The following is a 19,254-nucleotide window of genomic DNA, read 5'->3' as shown; positions in this document are numbered from 1 at the left end:
CCATATGCTGCAGGTGTGGCCCATGAAAAGGGAAAAAGACAAAAAATTAAAAAATTAATAAAACTTTTTAAAAAATTAAAAAAGTTTAAAAAAATTTTTTTAATTTTTTTTTTTTTGGCGGGGGGGGGTCAAGCTCATGGCACGTGAAAGTTCCAGGGCCACGGATGGAGCCTGAGCCATAGCAGTGACAGCATTTGGTCCTTAACCCACTGAGCCATCAGGGAACTCCTAAAAATTTTTGTAATATGTGTCAATCAGGGATTATTGATGGTGTCTTCATGGACACTTTTGGGCAAATGATTCTTTGTTGTAGATTCTGTCCTTTGTATTCTACGAAGTTATGCAGCATCCATAGCCTCTACGCACCAGATGCTTGTGGTCTGGACAATGAAAACAGTCTCCAGACATTGCTAAACTTCTCTTGGGAGGCAAAGTCACCCCCTGTTGAAAACTCCTGGTCTTAAAGAAACTATCAGTAGTAGAACTTGTGTCAAATAGGTCACTTTCAATGTGAAGTTTAAAGCTTTTGAGAGGGTGCCTTGATTGAAGTGAGATGTTATAATCAGTAGTCACACTTACCAGATGGGGTAAACTGCAATATTTAACCATGTGAAGTAAACAAACAAGTTAGGGCACTGCCGTCCGTCCCTTCTCATTGTGGAGCTCTCACTCTTACCTCGGGGTGAGAGTCATGTCAAAGATAATATATCAGAGAGTAAGGAGAGTCGGGTGTTTCTAGAACAACTCCTCCACGCATTGTTGAAAGGCTGCTCCTGGGTCACAGGGAGGGTGTGGTTCTCAGCACTTCTGGAATGTTATGCACGGGGCAGGGGAAGGAATAGGCTATGGTCAATAACTCACATGGCTGGCGTTTCGGCCAGCTTGTCCTCACGTGGTAAGGATGATGGGACTATGGACAAAGTGACAACAGCCTAGCTGTAATCCTACGAATGGACTGAAGTAACTGGAGGAGAAAGGGGTTGAAGATGTGCAGGAACTAAGAGGTAATAAGATAAAGGGTGGTGATCTAGAAATCATAGGGGGAAGCATTGCCTGAGAATAGAATGACACCTCATCTTCCGAGTCTGGAAGGAGGACGGAAAGAGTGGCTGCAGATGTGGATAGGTTTATGGGTGTGATGACAGGGAGACAGAGGATGAATGTGTGCTGTCTTTTTTCTATCTTTGTTTCTTGGTGGCTTCTGAGAGAATGTCTTCCCTAGAAAGTGATGATCTCTAGGAAGTTAGAAAAGCAGGATTTGTAATAGTCTCTAAGGGAGCAAGTTAAAGAAATACAGCAGCATTTAAGAGCTTAGCTGAGACAAGAATCCAAAAATTTGTGGTGGCACCAATTCTGTGAGCTGGTAGATCAACTCCAACAATAATTAATAGACATAGTACAGGGGTAGAAAAGTGCAATTTGTAGGATTCATGTATTTATTGAATAAATGCTTATCAAGTGCCTAAAATATGTCAGGCACTAAGTGCTGAACATAAAATAGTTAACAGAAAAGTTACACATACACAGTATTCTATGATTTTGTAGAGCTTTCCAGAGAGGAAATATAGAAAATAAATAAGATTGATGAATAAAATATAGTATATTAGTGATAAGCACTGAGAATGGGGACAGGATGAGTTGAGGCTGGAGACAGAATATCATCTTATTTTATTTTTTTTTTGGTCTTTTTTTTTTTTAGGGCTGCACCTGTGGCCAATGGAAATTCCCAGGCTAGGAGATGAATCGGAGCTACAGCTGCTGGCCTATACCATAGCTACAGCAATGAAGGATCCAAGCCCAAGCCATGTCTACAACCTACACCACAGCTAACGGCAACGCCAGATCCTTAACCCACTGAGCAAGGCCAGGGATCAAACCTTCATCCTCATGGATGCTAGTCAGACTCTTTCCACCGAGCCATGATGGGAACTCCAAGATATCATTTTAGATAGGAAATATGGGCAAGGTCTCTCTGAGAAGGTGTCATTTGAAAAAAAGACTTGAAAGAGATGAGAGACTGAGCCATGTGAATATCTGGGAAGCATGGTTCTGGAGAAGGACTAGCAAGGTCAAGGGTATTAAGAAGCATGTGCATGACATGGTGAGGACAGGCCAGGTTAGTGGGATGACTGGACCAATATGACTGACAGGTTAAGTGGTTAAAATTGAAGCCAAAGATGGAGTTCCCGTCATGGTGCAGTGGTGTAGGTTGAAGACGCGGCTCAGATCCTGCGTTGCTCTGGCTTTGGTGTAGGCTAGCAGCTACAGCTCCGATTAGACCCCTAGCCTGGGAACCTCCATATGCTGCAGGAGCGGCCCAAGAAATGGCAAAATGACAAAAAAATAAAAAATAAAAAAATAAAAAAAAATTGAAGCCAAAGAGATACCAAGATTGGAAGTCCACCTTGCATAAGATCTTGTACCCCATGGCTTTGACTGATTCAACGATGGGAGTTTTGAGGAAAGAGGATATGTGAGGACCAGGGAAGGAAAGGATTGAGAATGTTGCTGAAAACATATTTTAAATGACCTCAGAGAAGGGAAGGAAGTGAGTCCAAGAGTAAGCAGATAAATTGGGAGCTTTATGAAAACTAGACAAGAAGCAGGAGGTGAGAGTTCCCGTCGTGGCTCAGTGGTTAACGAATCCGACTAGGAACCATGAGGTTGCCGGTTTGATCCCTGGCCTTGCTCAGTAGGTTAAGGATCCAGCGTTGCCGTGAGCTGTGGTATAGGTTGCAGACGTGGCTTGAATCCCGCATTGCTGTGGCTCTGGCGTAGGCTAGCGGCTACAGCTCTGATTCGACCCCTAGCCTGGGACCTCCATATGCTGCGGGAGCAACCCCAGAGAAGACAAAAAAAAAAAAAAAAAAAAAAAGAAGCAGGAGAGAATGAAAGAAAGCACAGAATTTAAAGGAGGAAAGAGCTTTTAGGTGGAGAATATACATTTTAGTGATAACTAACATTTATTTAGCATTGTGATGTGCTGAGTACTTTATGTATTATCTCATTTAAATTTCCCACCCTACCTGGTATGGTAATAAATATTATCTAAATTTTTTTATTTCTCAATGAATTTTATTACATTTATAGTTGTACAGCAATCATCACAAGAAATTTTGTTGATGAAGAAGTTGAAGCCTAGAGAGATAAAGACACTTGCTGGAAGACATGCTGCTAGTCAGTGGTGAAACTAGGATTTCAGTTCCATTAGTTTAAGTCTTTGGCCCCGGTTCTTGATCAGTTTGTTTCACAGGGATAATTGCTGCCGAAGATTCAGGTGTGAAAGAGATGGACACAGGTCAAAGGGAATCTGATGTTAGGACAATATTGGTGATAGTCCTTGGGGATGGAGACAGCACTTAGCAGTAGTTTAGTGACTCCGTGGGTGGCAAGGAAGTGATTGCAAAAGATTGGGGATTTGAGAGATGGGGGTGTGGATTATGGAGAGTGACACCAAGAGGAGGCAAAATTGAGACAAAAGAGAGACTTGAACTGGCTTATAGCCTGAGAGGGAGGAAGGCGTCAGAAGAAAGGGAAACAATGAAGATAAAACTGTGAGTCAAGTAATTTATGGAGCAAAGTCAGGGAACAAGTTTGCAAGATTGAAATTGCAGATTATCCTTGGGGGGGAAGATCTTATTTTATAGGAAACTAACTATGGATCAGAGAAGCAAATTGCAAACCCAAGATCATAAAGCCTATTAAAGAGTAGCTCAGGGACTGGAGTCCAGGTTTTTGATCCTCAAGACAAGTCCTTTCCACCAGGCAATGCTGCCACTCTTGCTGAATCATCGCCTGCTGGTTATTTATCCCCCACTCAAAGGGAGTTATTCTAGTTAATGAGTAAAGACGGGATAGCAAAGCCCACTGTAAAGGCAGAGATCCACAGAAACACGAATGGCATCTTGACCTTTGAGTTTCCTTCACCGCCCCCCTTTAGCACAGAGTACTGACTTGACTTGAGGATAAACTGCCTTCCAGATACTGCAGGTTCCTGAACTGGTGTCCAATAGAGAGTCAGTGGGAGAAAACAAAGGTCACCTTCAGGGAATTTCTAGCTAAATTAGGTTCCACTAAGCCTTGAAATCAAAATGCTTTTGGTAAGTAAATGGAGTGTAGATGGGAAATCAAGCCACTGTGTGACTGGGCATGATTTAGAGCAACTGTTACTGATATGACAGATCCTAGCAGGCAACCTCAGGAGAGAATGGATTTTGGTTGCCGTGCAAGTAGGTGAGGTGAATAACTGTGTTTTTGACTTTCGAATTTCTTATACCTTGCCAGTAGAGTATTGCATAATTTGGGCCATGTGGATTCTGGAAAGGTTTTTGACTTAGGAATCGGGATTGTTCTGGAGGCAAGCGATATTCCACGTATTATATATGCCTGCAAGTTTATGTATTTATTTTCATGGTGATGGACGTTTTTTTTCCATGCTATGAAATATAAATTTTTAACTTTGGAGGAATAGCAATGGTCTACTTCTAACACTTATATTATCTTGGACAAACGTTGAAATTCTTGATTAATGTTTAACTACAAGAAATACACTCAGTTCAAGTAAAGGATCAGTTTCAGGATTCAAGCTGAGTTGTCTTGATGATTCGAATTCAGGCTCCAAAGAGAAGCCCCAAGGCCAAGGTTATCAAATATAACAGAAAGTGGGAGCCGCACCTGACCTCTAGAGAATGTGGACCGGATCTATGCTCTTAATCCTTGCTTATCTTACCACAGGAGTTTGGATGAAGAGGCAGTCTTTATCTCATAGAGAAGTGGACCCAAGAGCTGATTTCACTAGGAATCACACCATTTTGGAAGGGACTCGATTTAAAAGAGCCATTTTCCGAGGGCAATACTGTAGAAGTTTTGGTTGTTGTGAAGACAGAGATGACAGCTGTGTCACTCCGTTCTATGAGGCAAATGCAGTGTGTTACTGTGATAAATTCTGTGAAAGGGAAAATTCTGATTGCTGTCCTGATTACCAGTCATTCTGCCGTGAAGAGAAAGAATGGCGTCCTCATACGAAGCCTTGGTATCCAGAAGGTAGGCTTTGGGGATGTGTTCAAGCACGATCCTAGAGCTGTCAGACTTTCTCTTTTCTCTCTCCTTCCTTCTTTCCTTCCTTCCTTCCTTCCTGCCTGCCTGCCTGCCTGCCTGCCTGCCTGCCTGCCTGCCTTCTCTCCTTCCTTCTTCTTTCCTTTCTTCCTTCCTCCCTATATTAATTTGAAATGAGAAATAGTTTAATCACCAGGATAAATTTCTTCAGACTGTTAACATGTTTGATTTAGAAGCAAGACACTTGCATCATATTAACACTTCAGACAAGTTCTGGTGTGACAGCCACAAATGCGGGTCTAGACTCTGTTTTGAATCTCACTCAACTTATACAGAGGTTACTTAAAGTTCTTTTTTTTCCTTGTAAAATGTATTGACAAAAAACTCTCACACTGTTTTGAATGTAACCTTAGAAAACCTCGTCTAAGTCACAGACCTGATCCTCTGCAGATTTATGTAACATTTTACCTATTATTTCATGGGACTAATGGACCCTGTAGCAATGCCATTTAAACCAGTGCAAAAGCAGGATAAGGTTGGCCACGGTCCCTAGGTAAGTAATATCAAATAGAGTCTTCATGTGCATTTTTGTTTTGTTTTCATTTTGCCAGTCTCGGGTTTTAAAATGATCTGGGGTACTAAAAACAAAAGAGTGATCTGTATAGGGTAGTTTTAAAACACCAAGACTGAGTAAATACAAATAATTCATAAGGAGAATGCTGCAATTGATTCTACTGGTCCAATTATAGTAGAATGGCTATAAGTTCTAAGCAATCAATACACCCCAAATTTGCAAACAAACAAAAGCCCACAAAACACAATTCTAGGGGAGTTCCTGTCATGGCTCAGCAGAAACGAATCTGACTAGCATCCATGAGGATGCAGGTTTGATCCCTGGCTTTGCTCAGTGTGTTAAGGATCCGGCATTGCCAATAGCTGTGGTGTAGGTTGCAGATGTGGCTCAGATCTGCCATTGCTGTGGCTGTGGTGTAGGCTAGCGGCTCCAGCTCTGATTCGACCCCTAGCCTGGGAACCTCCATGTGCCTCAGGTGTGGCCCCAAAAAGACAAAAACAAAACCAACCAAAACAGAAACCCACAATTCTACTGTGCCTCTTTCAGAAATGCAGGTTTAATCAGAGCTCTGTCACATAACTATAAATAGGTGATGGTGGGTGGAAATTACAATTAGATAAGAATAATGATTTGGTATCCTGATATCAAAATCTAGATATTGATTGTTGCTTTCATTCTCAATAATGTCATACTATTTGTAAAATTGAGGAAATTCTCCTTAAAACACATATATATTACACGTTAAAATTTCCATATGATCATTCATGCTAGGGCTTTGCCTTTATCCATAAATAACTCAATGAATATTTATTTCACCCTAAAAAGTGGCAGATAGTCTATTAGAAATGGGAGATATTGCCATTCATCAAAAAATATTCATTGAATACGTCCACCAAGCCAGGCATTGTGCTTTTGCTGGGGCAAAAACGGGAAAGAAAAAAAAACAAAATCTTGTCCTTATTGGAGTGACAATCACATTGTGTGTGTGTGTGTGTGGGGGGGGTGAGATAGTTAATGCATACAGTGTACAATTGCAAATTGTGTGATTCTCTGAAGGAAACATTTAAGGTGCTGTGAAAAAGTCTATCAGAATACACATTAACATGGAAAGGAATACATGACCTCAGCCTGGGTCGGGGAGGCCACTGGGGGAAGATATTCAGCTGAGATGCCAGGTGACCTGCGGAGAAGCTGAGAGAAAGGCCTTTGAGATCTGGGAGCAAGGAATGTGGCATGTCCAGGAACTGGACAGAAGCCACCATATCCGGAGAGTCATGCTCAGCGGAGGGTGGGAGTGAAGAGCTGAAGTTTGGGAGGTGAATAGAGGTCATGTTTTGCCAGGATTTATAGGCTGTTTTAAGGATTTAAGATTTTATACTGGGAGTTCCTGTCGTGGCTTAGTGGTAACAAACTCAACTAGTACCCATGAGGTTGTGGGTTCAATCCCTAGCCCTGCTCAGTGGGTTAAGGATTTGGCATTTCTGCGAGCTATGGCGTAGATGACAGATCAGATGTGGCTTGGATCCAGCATGGCTATGGCTGTGGTATTGGTTGGCAGCTGCAGCTCCGATTCAACCCTTGGCCTGGGAACTTCCATATGCCCTAAAAAGACAGGAAAAAAACAAAAAGATTTTATTCTATTATGAGAACTCATTGAAAGATGATAAATAGGAATAGGGTTGGCTTCATGGATGTTGAGTATAAATATTACATTCAAGCTGTGACACTTTTGATGCACTAAAGTGTATTTGAGCTTTCCCTTATTTGAGTCATGTAGCCCATTTAGAAAAGAAATTGCTACTTCTTAAATGTCCGTTTTTGCTTGAAAGCTAGGATTTTGCTAAGACTTTAATTTAGGGTCGTGTTTTAGGTAGAACTTATGTTCCTGGTATAGGTTTTACTCCATTCATTGTAAAGGGAAGCAATTCATCATTTTACTTAGTAGCAAAAAGTTCACATTAGACTATAATTGCTCCCATGAAGGTAATTTTTTTCTTTTGTTTTATCTTCCTTATGCAAGTACCTGGTTGAAAGAAAATAGCACTATGCAATATCTAAAAATTGTACAAAACTAACTAGAATAAATAGACAATGGTATATTATATATATATTTTTTTGCATGGGTAAAGCATCTTTCCTCTGAAATGCTAAGTTGTTTGTCCACTGATTTGTTAAATATTTTTCAGTTATCTAGTTTCATGATCTTGTCTAGTTTCTTTTACAGCAACTCTTTTTAAACATGGAACTTAAAACTATATATATATATATATATATGTATATATGTATATATATAAACTTAAGATTTAAAAAAATATATTTCTTTTGCATAAACTAAAGGTTGGACATATCAATAAACATCTTCCTTCTGTGGGTTTTTTTTTTTTTTCTCCATTTCTGTTGGTTATTTCCAGTAGTTGGAGAATTTCAAAGTCAAATAGAGAAAACAAGTGGTAGAGTTTGAAACAGAACCAGAGTGGATTTTCCAGACAGCATCTCTGGTGTAGCAGATTTTAAGGAAAGAGTCTAGTGCACCATCGGAGGTGAACAGACCTAAGTTAATTTGATTATGCACAACTCTTACCTTCAAATTGTTAAAAAATGGATGCAAATTGCTGACTTGCATTTGAATTGAATGAGGGTGATTTGCTCCTTCTCACCCTCCTTAACCACATCTCAATGAAGATAAATCAGTCCAAACGCCGCCATGTGTACTGATAGTGACAAAAATACACATTGGTAAGGAGACCTCAACAGTCCACACAACCTCTGAAAGCTTCATGAAGTCTCAGGTGTCTGTCCTGGTAGATGTCCCCACATCTACCTTGCTTGAAAAGTTTATTGGAATTTTGCCATGTGATAATATTATAGAGAGTGTCAGGGAATGACAAACCCTCCTTCCCAGTAGCTGGACACAGGACCTTTTAGAGATCAATCCTAGGGCTCTGGGATTAAGAGTGAAGGCTGGTGACCTTAAGAGATGCATAAAAACTGTGGACCACAGGAGTGGGATGTGACTTTAAAATATTTTAGCTAATCTACCTCAATTGAACACTATTCAATAACCAATAAGAACTGATTACTTACATCCATTATGCTGATTAACAAGCCACTAATTTTATCAAAGAAAGCCCATATCTGACGTTCATTACACTGAGAGTCTAGTGCTCATTAAAGATGGATAATGGAGGCACTTGTCACAGTTGCCCTGAAGTCTGGCCTTTCAGGGTTCCCCTGACCACCTCAGTCTGACCACCTCTGGAATGTGGGTTCCTGATGAGAGCACACAGCTGCCTTCCCTAAAGCGAGGTTTAGACCAGCGCAGATATGAAAACATACTATGAGGAAGTACTTTTAAATAAATTACATCATATTATCATCTTTTCTCAAATCAGTAGACTGATTTCACTTTCCAAACATCTAAGTTGCCTAATTTTTTATTAATGGCTATTAAAGTTGCAAAACTCCTTCAACTTCAACAGCCACTAATTTGTTTTCTGTCTTTTTAGGGCCAAACCCATGGCATATGGAGGTTCCCAGGCTAGGGGTTGAATCAGAGCTGTAGCTGCCAGCCTACACCAGAGCCACAGCCACACCAGATCTGAGCCACATCTTTGATCTACATCACAGCTCTCAGCAATGCCTTATCCTTAACCCACTGAGTGAGGCCAGGGATCAAACCTGCCCCCTCATGGATCCTAGTCAGATTCATTTTGCTGAGCCACAAAGGAAACTCCCAAAAGCCACTAATTTTTTAATGTATGTATGTATATATCAGTGTATCTATGTATGTATGTCAAGGTATAACCAGTTTAACTCACTCTTTATCATTTTTCACTGAGAAAATAAAGGCGCTAGGCATTTTCTCATCTCCCCATCATCACAATTTTCAACCTTCCTCCATCCTGGTTACTGTTTACCTTGAGAAGATTCCTACTCTTAAGCTCTGAATCCCACCTTGGGGGTTCAAGATCTTCACCCTGACAAATGTCCCTCCCTCACTCTCCTTTTCTCTCCTCTCCCTCCCTTTCTCTCCAGGAATCATCCCCCCCTTCTCTCTTGGATCAAATATCATATTTACAAAATGTGTATTTGTAGCTTTTCAATTTGAAAACGTCTTTCCTAGACTCCACGTCCTTAACCGACTATTACTCCCGTCTTTTCTTTAATGGCAAAAATACCTGAAACGTTTCACTTCCTGACTTCCAAATCTCTCATCAGCTCATTCCGACAGGATGTCATTCTCTGCTATTCTACCATCATGGAAAGGTTATTGAAGATGCCCACGTTTAAAATGCAATATTCAGATGTTCGTTCTTTTCTCGACCTCTTAGCAATACTCTACACAAGTGACCACTTCCGCTTGCATTGAATACTTTTCCTTCTTGCTTTGCAGGACTCCACCTCCCATGCATTCCCTGCTTCCTCACAGATCACTCCCTCCCTCTCCCCTCTTCTGAACATCTGTTGTCTCTACTGTTTGGGCTCAGTCCTGGATGTCTTTCTTTGACCTTCATATACTCTCTCAAGTGGACTCTTATTTAGTCTCAAGGCTTTGATAGTTGAGAGACGTTTGGATTTAGAACACAAATGGCCACAACCTTATAAATTTTCTCTTAATTCAAATTCTGAAGGAAAAAAAAAAGTTTATCTTTGTAAGGTGAATTCAATGAAATAGCTTCCTATTTTGGCCCAATGCTTTGAGCTCCTTATTCTAATCATATGCAATCAATCATGTTCACATGAGACTTGATTAGACTTTTAAAATGAGAAATGTCATAAATTAATTCAAACTGTTTTACTGCTTACCTATTTAAATATATTAATTATTCTTTGAGTATGTTTAGTGATTAATACCTTGGTAATCTAGTTTTTATGCTTTGTGAATCCTCTCAATAAAGATAGACGCTCATGGAACCAACCCAAACAAATCTGATATATAAAGCTTGACATGAACCTGATGTGGATTTCCATCAGATGGGCACCAAATGTTTTTGCATATTTGGAAAACTAAACACAATTTTAGATGACTTGTTATGTGAGTGCACTTTATTACCCAATTTAGAATTTTTATTTGTGTATGTGTTATCTTGACAGGTTGCCACAGAGATGGTCAACATTATGAAGAAGGATCAGTAATTAAAGAAAACTGCAATTCCTGGTAATGAATTTAAGTGACACAGAACTAAATTCTACTACCTGTGTATGTTGTAAAATGGATGTCTGTGAAACAAAGCATATATTTAAATGCAAACAGACAGAATCATAAGTCATAAGGTAGCACATATCTGTAGTTTTTTATATGCATATTTAATTTTAAGGAACGCTTAAATCTAATCATGACAATTTCTTTTAATGTTTGAGTTTGGTGTTTATGACAGTGGGTCTGCATTAAATGTACCTCTTATTTATAAATACTGATACACTACAGGCAAATTATGTTTCCTTGAACACAGCAACTATTCATAAAAACAGGCTGCCTTACAAAGATTATCCTGCAGAAAGTTTCCAGTTACAAATGCATTGACTCTACTGTCCTAGTTGTCTTATATTTTCAAACCTCAGTGAATGTGTGGTCATTTCATTGATTAATTGCCTGGAGTGGTAGCTAATGCATGTGTCATGATGTATTTTTGCCAAGAATGAAATAGTCATATGGCTAACATTAATCACAGACGTGTTTGATGCCTTAACAATGTACAACTCTGCTTACTAATTTTGTTAATGTACTTCCCAAAGGTCAGGCCACTTTTGTAATTTTTGTATTTTTACAGCACATGCTCAGGACAGCAATGGAATTGTTCCCAGCACGTATGCCTTGTTCAACCAGGATTAATTGAACACGTCAATGAAGGAGATTTTGGGTGAGAGAAATCTTGCTTTTTAGGCTTTTTGGCCCTACCTGTTGTTATTCCTCAGATTTCAAGCATCGTAGTTCCTATCACTTCTGAAAATGGTCATTCTTTAAAAAAAAAAAAAAAAGCGCGGGAGAGATCTGAGAAGGGAGGTAGAGAGGCATGTGAAATTGGAATATACAGAGGTAAATATTAAATAATTGAACATTAAAATTCACAAGGAAGAAATACAGAGCATGGTCTTAAATTGCTTAGGAAGGAGCAGTGTCAAGGGGTGAGTGAGGCGAGTAGAGGGAGCTTCAGTTGAAATAAATATTCAGGCAAAATCAGAAAGGAGGCAAATTGATTTATTCCTGTTAACCACCTTTCCCTCCGCTGCTGCCCTGACTCAGCCAGTCACGTGCTCAGCTGCCCTGATTAGGATCTGACCTTAAGAGGGCTGTATTTTACCTCAATGATCCCTCAAATGATCGGTCCATCTAGATAACCTCACTGACATGACTCCCCATCTAGCCAGTTTCCCTTACCTTTGAGTCAAGAGACAAGGAGAGCCACTTTGCTTCGATAACAAACTAAAGCTAGGGCTGATTGACACTTCATCATAGGAAAGAACTGTTTGATGATGCCCTCCAAAGGATTAAAAAATCAGCTTGAGGGAATGGAGATGTAGGTGCTTTCTTTCCTGGCTTTCTTACCGAACTGAAAGGAGGGATGGGCTGGCTGGATTTCTCCACTGCCATGGATCAAATCTTTATATACTCTCAAGAACATTTTTCCACCTTCTGGAAAAGATTTCACATGAAAAAATCTACTGTCCAGCAACTATAATAGTGAAGTCATCCTGAGATGCATTTTTAAAAAGTAGAAAGGTCTTTTCTTTTTTATTCTTCCCTCCCTTTCTTTCTTTCTTTCTTTCTTTCTTTCTTTCTTTTTCTTTCTTTCTTTCTTTCTTTTTCTTTCTTTCTTTCTTTCTTTCTTTCTTTCTTTCTTTCTTTCTTTCTTTCTTTCTTTCTCTTTCTTTCTCTTTCTTTCTTTCTTTCTTTCTTTCTTTCTTTCTCTCTCTCTCTCTCTCTCTGTCTGTCTGTCTGTCTGTCTGTCTTTCTTTCCTTCCTTCCTTCCTTCCTTCCTTCCTTCTTTCCTTCTTTCCTTCTTTCTTTCTTTCTTTTTTTTTTTTGCTTTTTAGGGCCACACTTGGAGGCATATGGAAATTCCCAGGCTAGGGGTCTAATCAGAGCCATAGCCTCTGGCTTACGCCACAGCTCACAGCAACGCCGGATCCTTAACCCACTGAGCAAGGCCAGGGATCACACCCTCATCCTCATGGATACTAGTCAGGCTCGTTTTCTGCTGATCCACAATGGGAATTCCAGTAGAAAGGTCATTTCTTTCCACACCTAAGACTTATGTTTCCTAGCACAATGGGAACACTAATTTGCAATGTCCTCAAAGTGTTTTCTTGGAAGACACAAAAGAGAGAAATCCCATTTGTTGACATGAATATTCTGTGTTTCAGTGATATTTTAGGTGATAATATGATGACATTTTAAATATTTCTAGGGACAACCAATTATAATTTTCTGTGATGAAGTGACATTTAACTCATTAAAAGAACATGAGAGCATGTGTCATCATGAGAGATTATCCGAATCAGGTTCTTAAAAGGATTCCAATGCTTGACCTAACAAGCACACACTTCTAAGGAACCACGATAAGCATCCAACCTTTTTGCTTTTCACAGAACCCAGGAGAAACCACAGGCTAAAGCAATATGGAAAGAAAGTGCATGTAAGAATACAAAAGCTGTTGGGAATGCTGCCTTCCTTGGGAGAAAGAATTTTCTGTCCATTATTTGTTTATCGTGAGAGAAATCTAGGACCACTTAAGGGGCATGGGCTTTGCCTTTTAGTAGCAATCATAGATAACTTAAAAAAATAAAAAAAATAAAATGTGAAGTATAAATGCACCAAAAGGACACATACACAAATCCAAGGAAAAAAAGTTAAGTAAAAAGAAATGAGTTATGAAAAAAAGTAGTAAAACTAAAATTCTTCACCAAAGAAAATAAGGAGAGGGTATAGAAAGTCTGGATTAAAAAAAAAAAAGTTCTTGGAGTTGCCTTTTTGGCATAGTGGTTAATGAAGCCGACTAGAAACCATTAGGTTGCGGGTTTGATTCCTGGCCTTGCTCAGTGGGTTAAGGATCCGGCGTTGTCATGAGCTGCGGTGTAGGCTCGGATCTTGCGTTGCTGTGGCTGTGGCGTAGGCCGGTGGCTACAGCTCCAATGAGACCCCTAGCCTGGGAACCTCCATGTGCTGTGGATGCAGCCCTAGAAAAGACAAAAAAAAAAAAGTTTTAATTCTCAGATATTTTCTGTTCCTGGTGTTCTAACATTTTTTAATGTGTGAGAACAGAATCATGATCTCATTCAATGTCTATTTTAGTTGTTTCTTAAAAAAGTCTACATGCAAATATATACAACTTTTGTTTTGAAACACTTATTTCTGGCATCTTGGTAGTGTTTTAGATCCAAGCCTTTATTTATTCTTTAGTGCTTATTTATTCCTTATATTATATTTTAATGCAATTGATGTTCGTATGCGTTTCCCTTGTGACACTGCTGAGGATACAAATAAATAATTTTGTAAATATTATTTTAAAGACAGAATAATAAATAATTTCTGTCTTGGGGGAGTTTACAATCTAGCTGAGGAGTCCACATGTCATAACTTTATAAAAGGATTTTTAATGGTTGGACAGTTACAAGCGCCCAGCGGTGATCAGTAAGTACGTGGGACCAAGGGAAATGGAATACAGTTTCAATTATCTGATGCTGTGCAACAAACAACTCCAGAATTTAAGAGCTTAAAACCACAGGCTTTGGGGAGTTCCCTTCGTGGCTCAGTGGTTAACGATCGCCATTAGGATCCATGAGGATGCGGGTTTGATCTCTGCCCTCGATCAGTGGGTTAGGAGTCCAGCATTGCTGTGAGCTGTGGTGAAGGTCGCAGGCATGGCTCAGATCCGCAGTTGCTGTGGTTGTGGTGTAGGCAGGCAGCTATTGTTCTGATTAGACCCTAGCCTGGGAACTCCCATATGCCGCGAGTGTGGCCCTAAAAAGCAAAAACAAAAAACCCCCCACCAGCTTTTATCTGTTCCCGTCAGTGATTTGGGATGCACTGAGCTGAGGCTCTTTTGCTGGTCTCTCCTGGGGTTACTCATGTGTCCACAGACATCTGGAACTCTAGCTTCAGGGAACTGTCACTCTCATATCTGATGCTGGTTGCTGGGGAGGGGGGACCACGTGTCTCCAGCAGACCAGCCTTGGCTTCTTCACAGGACAGCAGTGTTCGAACAGGACATGACTGGAGGCTGGAAATGGCCTCTCCTGAGGTCGAAGCTGGAAATTTGAACAGCGTCAATTCCACTGCTTTCTAGGGAGCAAAGCAAGTCACCCAGCCAGCTCACACTCAGCAGCTGGGGAAACAGACTTGTCTCTTGATGGAAAGAACCACAAAGAATTTGTGCCCATTTTTAATCTATCCTTCCTCTAACTCTGAATTTTCTTATGAACTCAACGTCTAGTCTATTGAATAAGTTGGTCCTGATTTCTTACTAGTTTCTCAAAATCAAAAATACCCCAAACCCAAAGAATTAACCTCTTTGACCTATCCTTCATTCCTTGTCAACTCAGCTAGAAAATTTATTTATTTACTTATTTATTTTATTTTTATGCTTTTTAGGGCCACACCTATGGCATATGGAAGTTCCCAGGCTAAGGGTGGAATTGGAGCTGCAGCTACCAGCCTAAGCCATAGCCACAGAAATGCTGTGGGATCTGAGCCACATTTGTGACCTACACCACAGCTCACAGCAACGTTGGATCCTTAACCCACTGAACAAGGCCAGGGATTGAACCTAGGTCCTCATGGATACTAGTCAGGTTCCTAACTGCTGAGTCATGACGGGAACTCCTCAGCTAGAAAATTTTAGGTTAGTTTGATGCTTCTTTATTCCTCACTCTCAGTCACTGAACTCTTATTTATTTATTTATTTATTTTTGTTTATTTTTTGTCTTTTTGCCTTTTCTAGGGCTGCTCCTGCAGCATATGGAGGTTCCCAGGCTAGGGGTCTAATTGGAGCTGTAGCCACCGGCCTACGCCAGAGCCACAGCAATACAGGATCTGAGCCGCATCTGTGACCGAGACCACAGCTCAGGCAACAGCAACGCCAGATCCTTAACCCACTGAGCAAGGGCAGGGATCGAACCCGCAGGTTCCTAGTAGGATTCATTAACCACTGCGCCACCACGGGAACTCCAGGGCTCTTATTTATTTATTTTAAAGCTCCTTTTAGAAATTTATTTCTTATATTCCTATGTTATCTGTTCTAGTAGTGCATAGCCACTGGCCTATGCCACAGCCACAGCATAGGCCACATCTGTGACCTATACCACAGCTCATGGCAACGCCGGATCCTCAATCCACTGAGTGAGGCCAAGAAGCGAACCCAAGTCCTCGTGGATACTAGTGGGGTTTGTTAACCACTGAGCCACGATGGGAACTCCCTGTGGTTATTCTTTGATTCTGCTGCTCATGTTCTTAAAAATCTTCAAAGACACAACATTGCTTGTAGAATATAATTACACTCCCCAGCATAAAACAGTCTGGCCCATATGCTTTACTGCATCGTCTTTTATGCGTTTTCCAGCCTCTGTCTCTCTGGTCCCTCTCATAGTTTAAGTGTTTTCTTTATCTGCTATTCTCTAAATGTGCTGTTCAATTTTAAACCTGCTTTGTTCCAGAGTTGTCTTTGGTTAGCATAAATTCTCTCTTCTCTTACATCTGGTCACCAAATTCATTCTCATCCTTTCAGGCTGAGCACTAAAGTCACTTTCTGTAAAAAATTGTTCTAACTCCTTCAGGCAGAGTTATGTTTCCATCTTCCACTCTGATCATACTTTGACTTACCGCTAATAAATAACACATATTGAAATCATTTCCATCTCTGTAGCCCTTTTAGGGTGTGAGCTTTTTGAAGGTAGAGAAATTTATTTATTTCTCTGTTCCCAGTGTTTATGGGAGAATATGAGAGATAAATTAAGAATGTTCAGTAAATGGAAATTACATCGAAAGAAAAGTGAGGATTCTGGGCTAAAGAGGATGATGTAAGGTAGTCGTGTTTTTCACACTTTTTTGAGCATAAGCCACAGTAAAACATATCTTTAACTTTACGACCTGGTAGACACACACACACACACACACACACACACGTGCACCTGTACATATACCGAAATGTATGTAAATGGTACTCACCCTCACTATGTGCAATAAACACTAATATTTCCTATTATTTTTCCTGTATTCTATTTTATCTTTTGAAATACAAATGCCAATTCATTAAGTCAAATAATTAATTTAGTGATTAATTAGGATGCCCACACACATCTCTGAATGTTTGAAAACTACTAGTGTAGGTCACCAAAAACATACTTGACTGATGTCAGGATTTTGCCCAAGACTGGTCCTGCTATTCTCTTAATTCATGCCATAATAGCTAATATATTCAGAAGTTTCCTTATTGAAATTCCCTGGATGATGGAGATTACATTTCAAAATTGTGGCTCAAAGTTGCTAAAGGTTTTATGAACTAACAGACTGTATAAAAGAGAAGCATTAACTTACCAGGCATATTATTGAAAATGGAGTTGTATCTTCACTCATTCATAAGAGCTTGTCACATTAGAAAAAATTTGGTGATGAACACAACAGGATAAAGTTTAGATTTGACTTAAGTATGGAACATATATTGCCCTTAAGTTGTAGATAATTCAAACAAGCCATATTTAAGTTACTATCCTCTTTCTCATTTTTCATCTGTTAGCATCTTTTGAAGAACTGTTGTTTTCAAATCTCAGTATTGGGTTTTGAAAACAAAGCTTTCTTTCCTATGTAAGGGCACAAAATACGCCTTTAGAAAAATATGCACTTTTTTTTTTTTTTTTTTTTTTTTTTTTTTTTTTTTTTTGCTTTTTTAGGGCTGCACCCATGGCATATGGAAATTCCCAGGCTAGGGGTCCAATTGGAGCTACAGCTGCCGGCCTACACCACAGCCACAGCAACGTGGGATCAGAGCCATGTCTGCAACCTACACCACAGCTCACGGCAACACCGGATCCCTGTCCACTGAGCAAGGCCCGGGATTAAACCCCCATCTTTCTGGATACTAATCAGATTCATTTCAGCTGTGCCACAATGGGAACGCTGCACCTTTTTGTTATTTAATTTCATATCGATTGAATTTATATTATTATTAATGATAACAAAGATTGTTGAGCACTTAACACTAATTAACTCATTCAACATAGAATATTTCAATATTTCAATAAAATTTCAATAAAGTTAATTAGTATTGATGTACACTTTTAAGTATAACTATTTTATCCTCAGTTTTTCATGGATATTGCATTTTACATGGTCAACTTCTTTTCAAATGCAAATTATAAATAAAACAGACTGCCCTATTTAACCTGTAAGTACATTTCCGTACACCCAAGCTTCTTTCGAAAATCCATTTATTGACATTTGGAAGAAGATGCATATGTTGACCTTATTACCACCCAAATCCCTTTACAGTGTGTGACAATCCCATATTCTTAAATTTAGCCTATATTGATATAGCCTTAGTTTCCTCATATGAGTCATTAAAATAATTGGCATAAACCTAATTTAGGAAGAGTGCTATGCTTTCCGGAAGAATAATCAATAATGCATCATTCATATAATGAGTATCTAGCTTGCAGTAGCAGTTACAATTTTGTGATGTTTGGTTATATGTAATTTCAGAAATTTAGATGAACATGTATTGCTAAAAGTGATTTTATATGGGCTGTACATCTTTTTTTTCTTTCATTTGTAAGGCAGATGGACAGCCCAGAACTACAGCCAGTTCTGGGGAATGACCCTAGAGGAGGGTTTCAAATATCGCCTTGGTACCTTGCCACCTAGCCCCCTGCTTCTGAGTATGAATGAAGTGACAGTAAGTATCCCTGCTGTTTAACTCACGTACGTGTGGGTTTGTATAAGTGTGTTTGTAGGGTGTTTAAAGCAATTTTAAAAAACCCAATGAGTGAGCTTTGAGCTTTCAGAGTTATATAATTTTGTCATACAAATTAAAAAAAGAAAAGCTTTTTCCAAATGGTTGTTACATCCCCCCAAAATTTCATAGAAACTTTGAAAGTTCACTAATGTCAATTATAGATTCTTCTCTTTCAGACTGATTGTTTATCATTTACTGTGCTAGTCATTTAACAGAAATGCGTGTGTTTCTGATTATTGGCTGTTCCCTGACCCAATGCTTTAAGCAAGTCATTTGTTGTCCTTCTTTTTCTTTTTCTTTTTTGGCTGCCCTGTGGCATATAGACTTCTTGGGCCCGGGATCAGATCTGAGCTGCAGCTGTGGCGACGCCAGATCTCTTAACCCACTGTGTGGGGCCAGGGATTTGAACCTGTGCTCTGGCACCCCCGAGACACTACTGATCCTGTTGCACCACAGCAGGACATCTTTATTTCTCTTCTGTCAAGTAAACTGAGTTATTTTGTGAATTCATCCAGAATTTTGATGGCTCTTGGACTGTCCATTCTGAAATGAAGATAAAATAAATGCCAGTAACTGCAGACATGTATGCTATGAGGATCAGGAAAGGTTTATCCACAAAAATGCTCACATCTTCCATTTAAAGAATACCTTCAGATGGGACCTGATGACCCCTCAAAC

The 19,254-nt window shown here is 39.7% G+C and overlaps 1 protein-coding gene across 3 annotated transcripts in view; it reads left to right on the top strand.

Annotated features, from left to right (window-relative positions):
- Nucleotides 3,952-19,254, top strand: part of TINAG (tubulointerstitial nephritis antigen) — a 74,382-nt gene continuing 59,079 nt past the window's right edge. Inside the window, exons 1-5 of one of the 3 annotated variants that reach the window (XM_021098515.1) lie at nucleotides 3,952-4,100; nucleotides 4,735-5,043; nucleotides 10,724-10,787; nucleotides 11,401-11,490; nucleotides 18,402-18,516. In XM_021098515.1, coding sequence (XP_020954174.1) covers nucleotides 4,743-5,043; nucleotides 10,724-10,787; nucleotides 11,401-11,490; nucleotides 18,402-18,516 — 570 coding nt within the window. In that variant the 5' untranslated portion in view covers nucleotides 3,952-4,100; nucleotides 4,735-4,742. Of the gene's footprint in view, nucleotides 4,101-4,551; nucleotides 5,044-10,723; nucleotides 10,788-11,400; nucleotides 11,491-18,401; nucleotides 18,517-19,254 lie in introns of those variants that run through there. The other 2 variants (XM_021098514.1, XM_021098516.1) reach the window with 2 other exon arrangements.

Source organism: Sus scrofa, chromosome 7 (assembly GCF_000003025.6).
Source record: "Sus scrofa isolate TJ Tabasco breed Duroc chromosome 7, Sscrofa11.1, whole genome shotgun sequence".
NCBI classification, from domain to species: domain Eukaryota; kingdom Metazoa; phylum Chordata; class Mammalia; order Artiodactyla; family Suidae; genus Sus; species Sus scrofa.
Note: the sequence above shows the minus strand (reverse complement) of the source record. Positions and strands in the feature narration are given on the sequence as shown.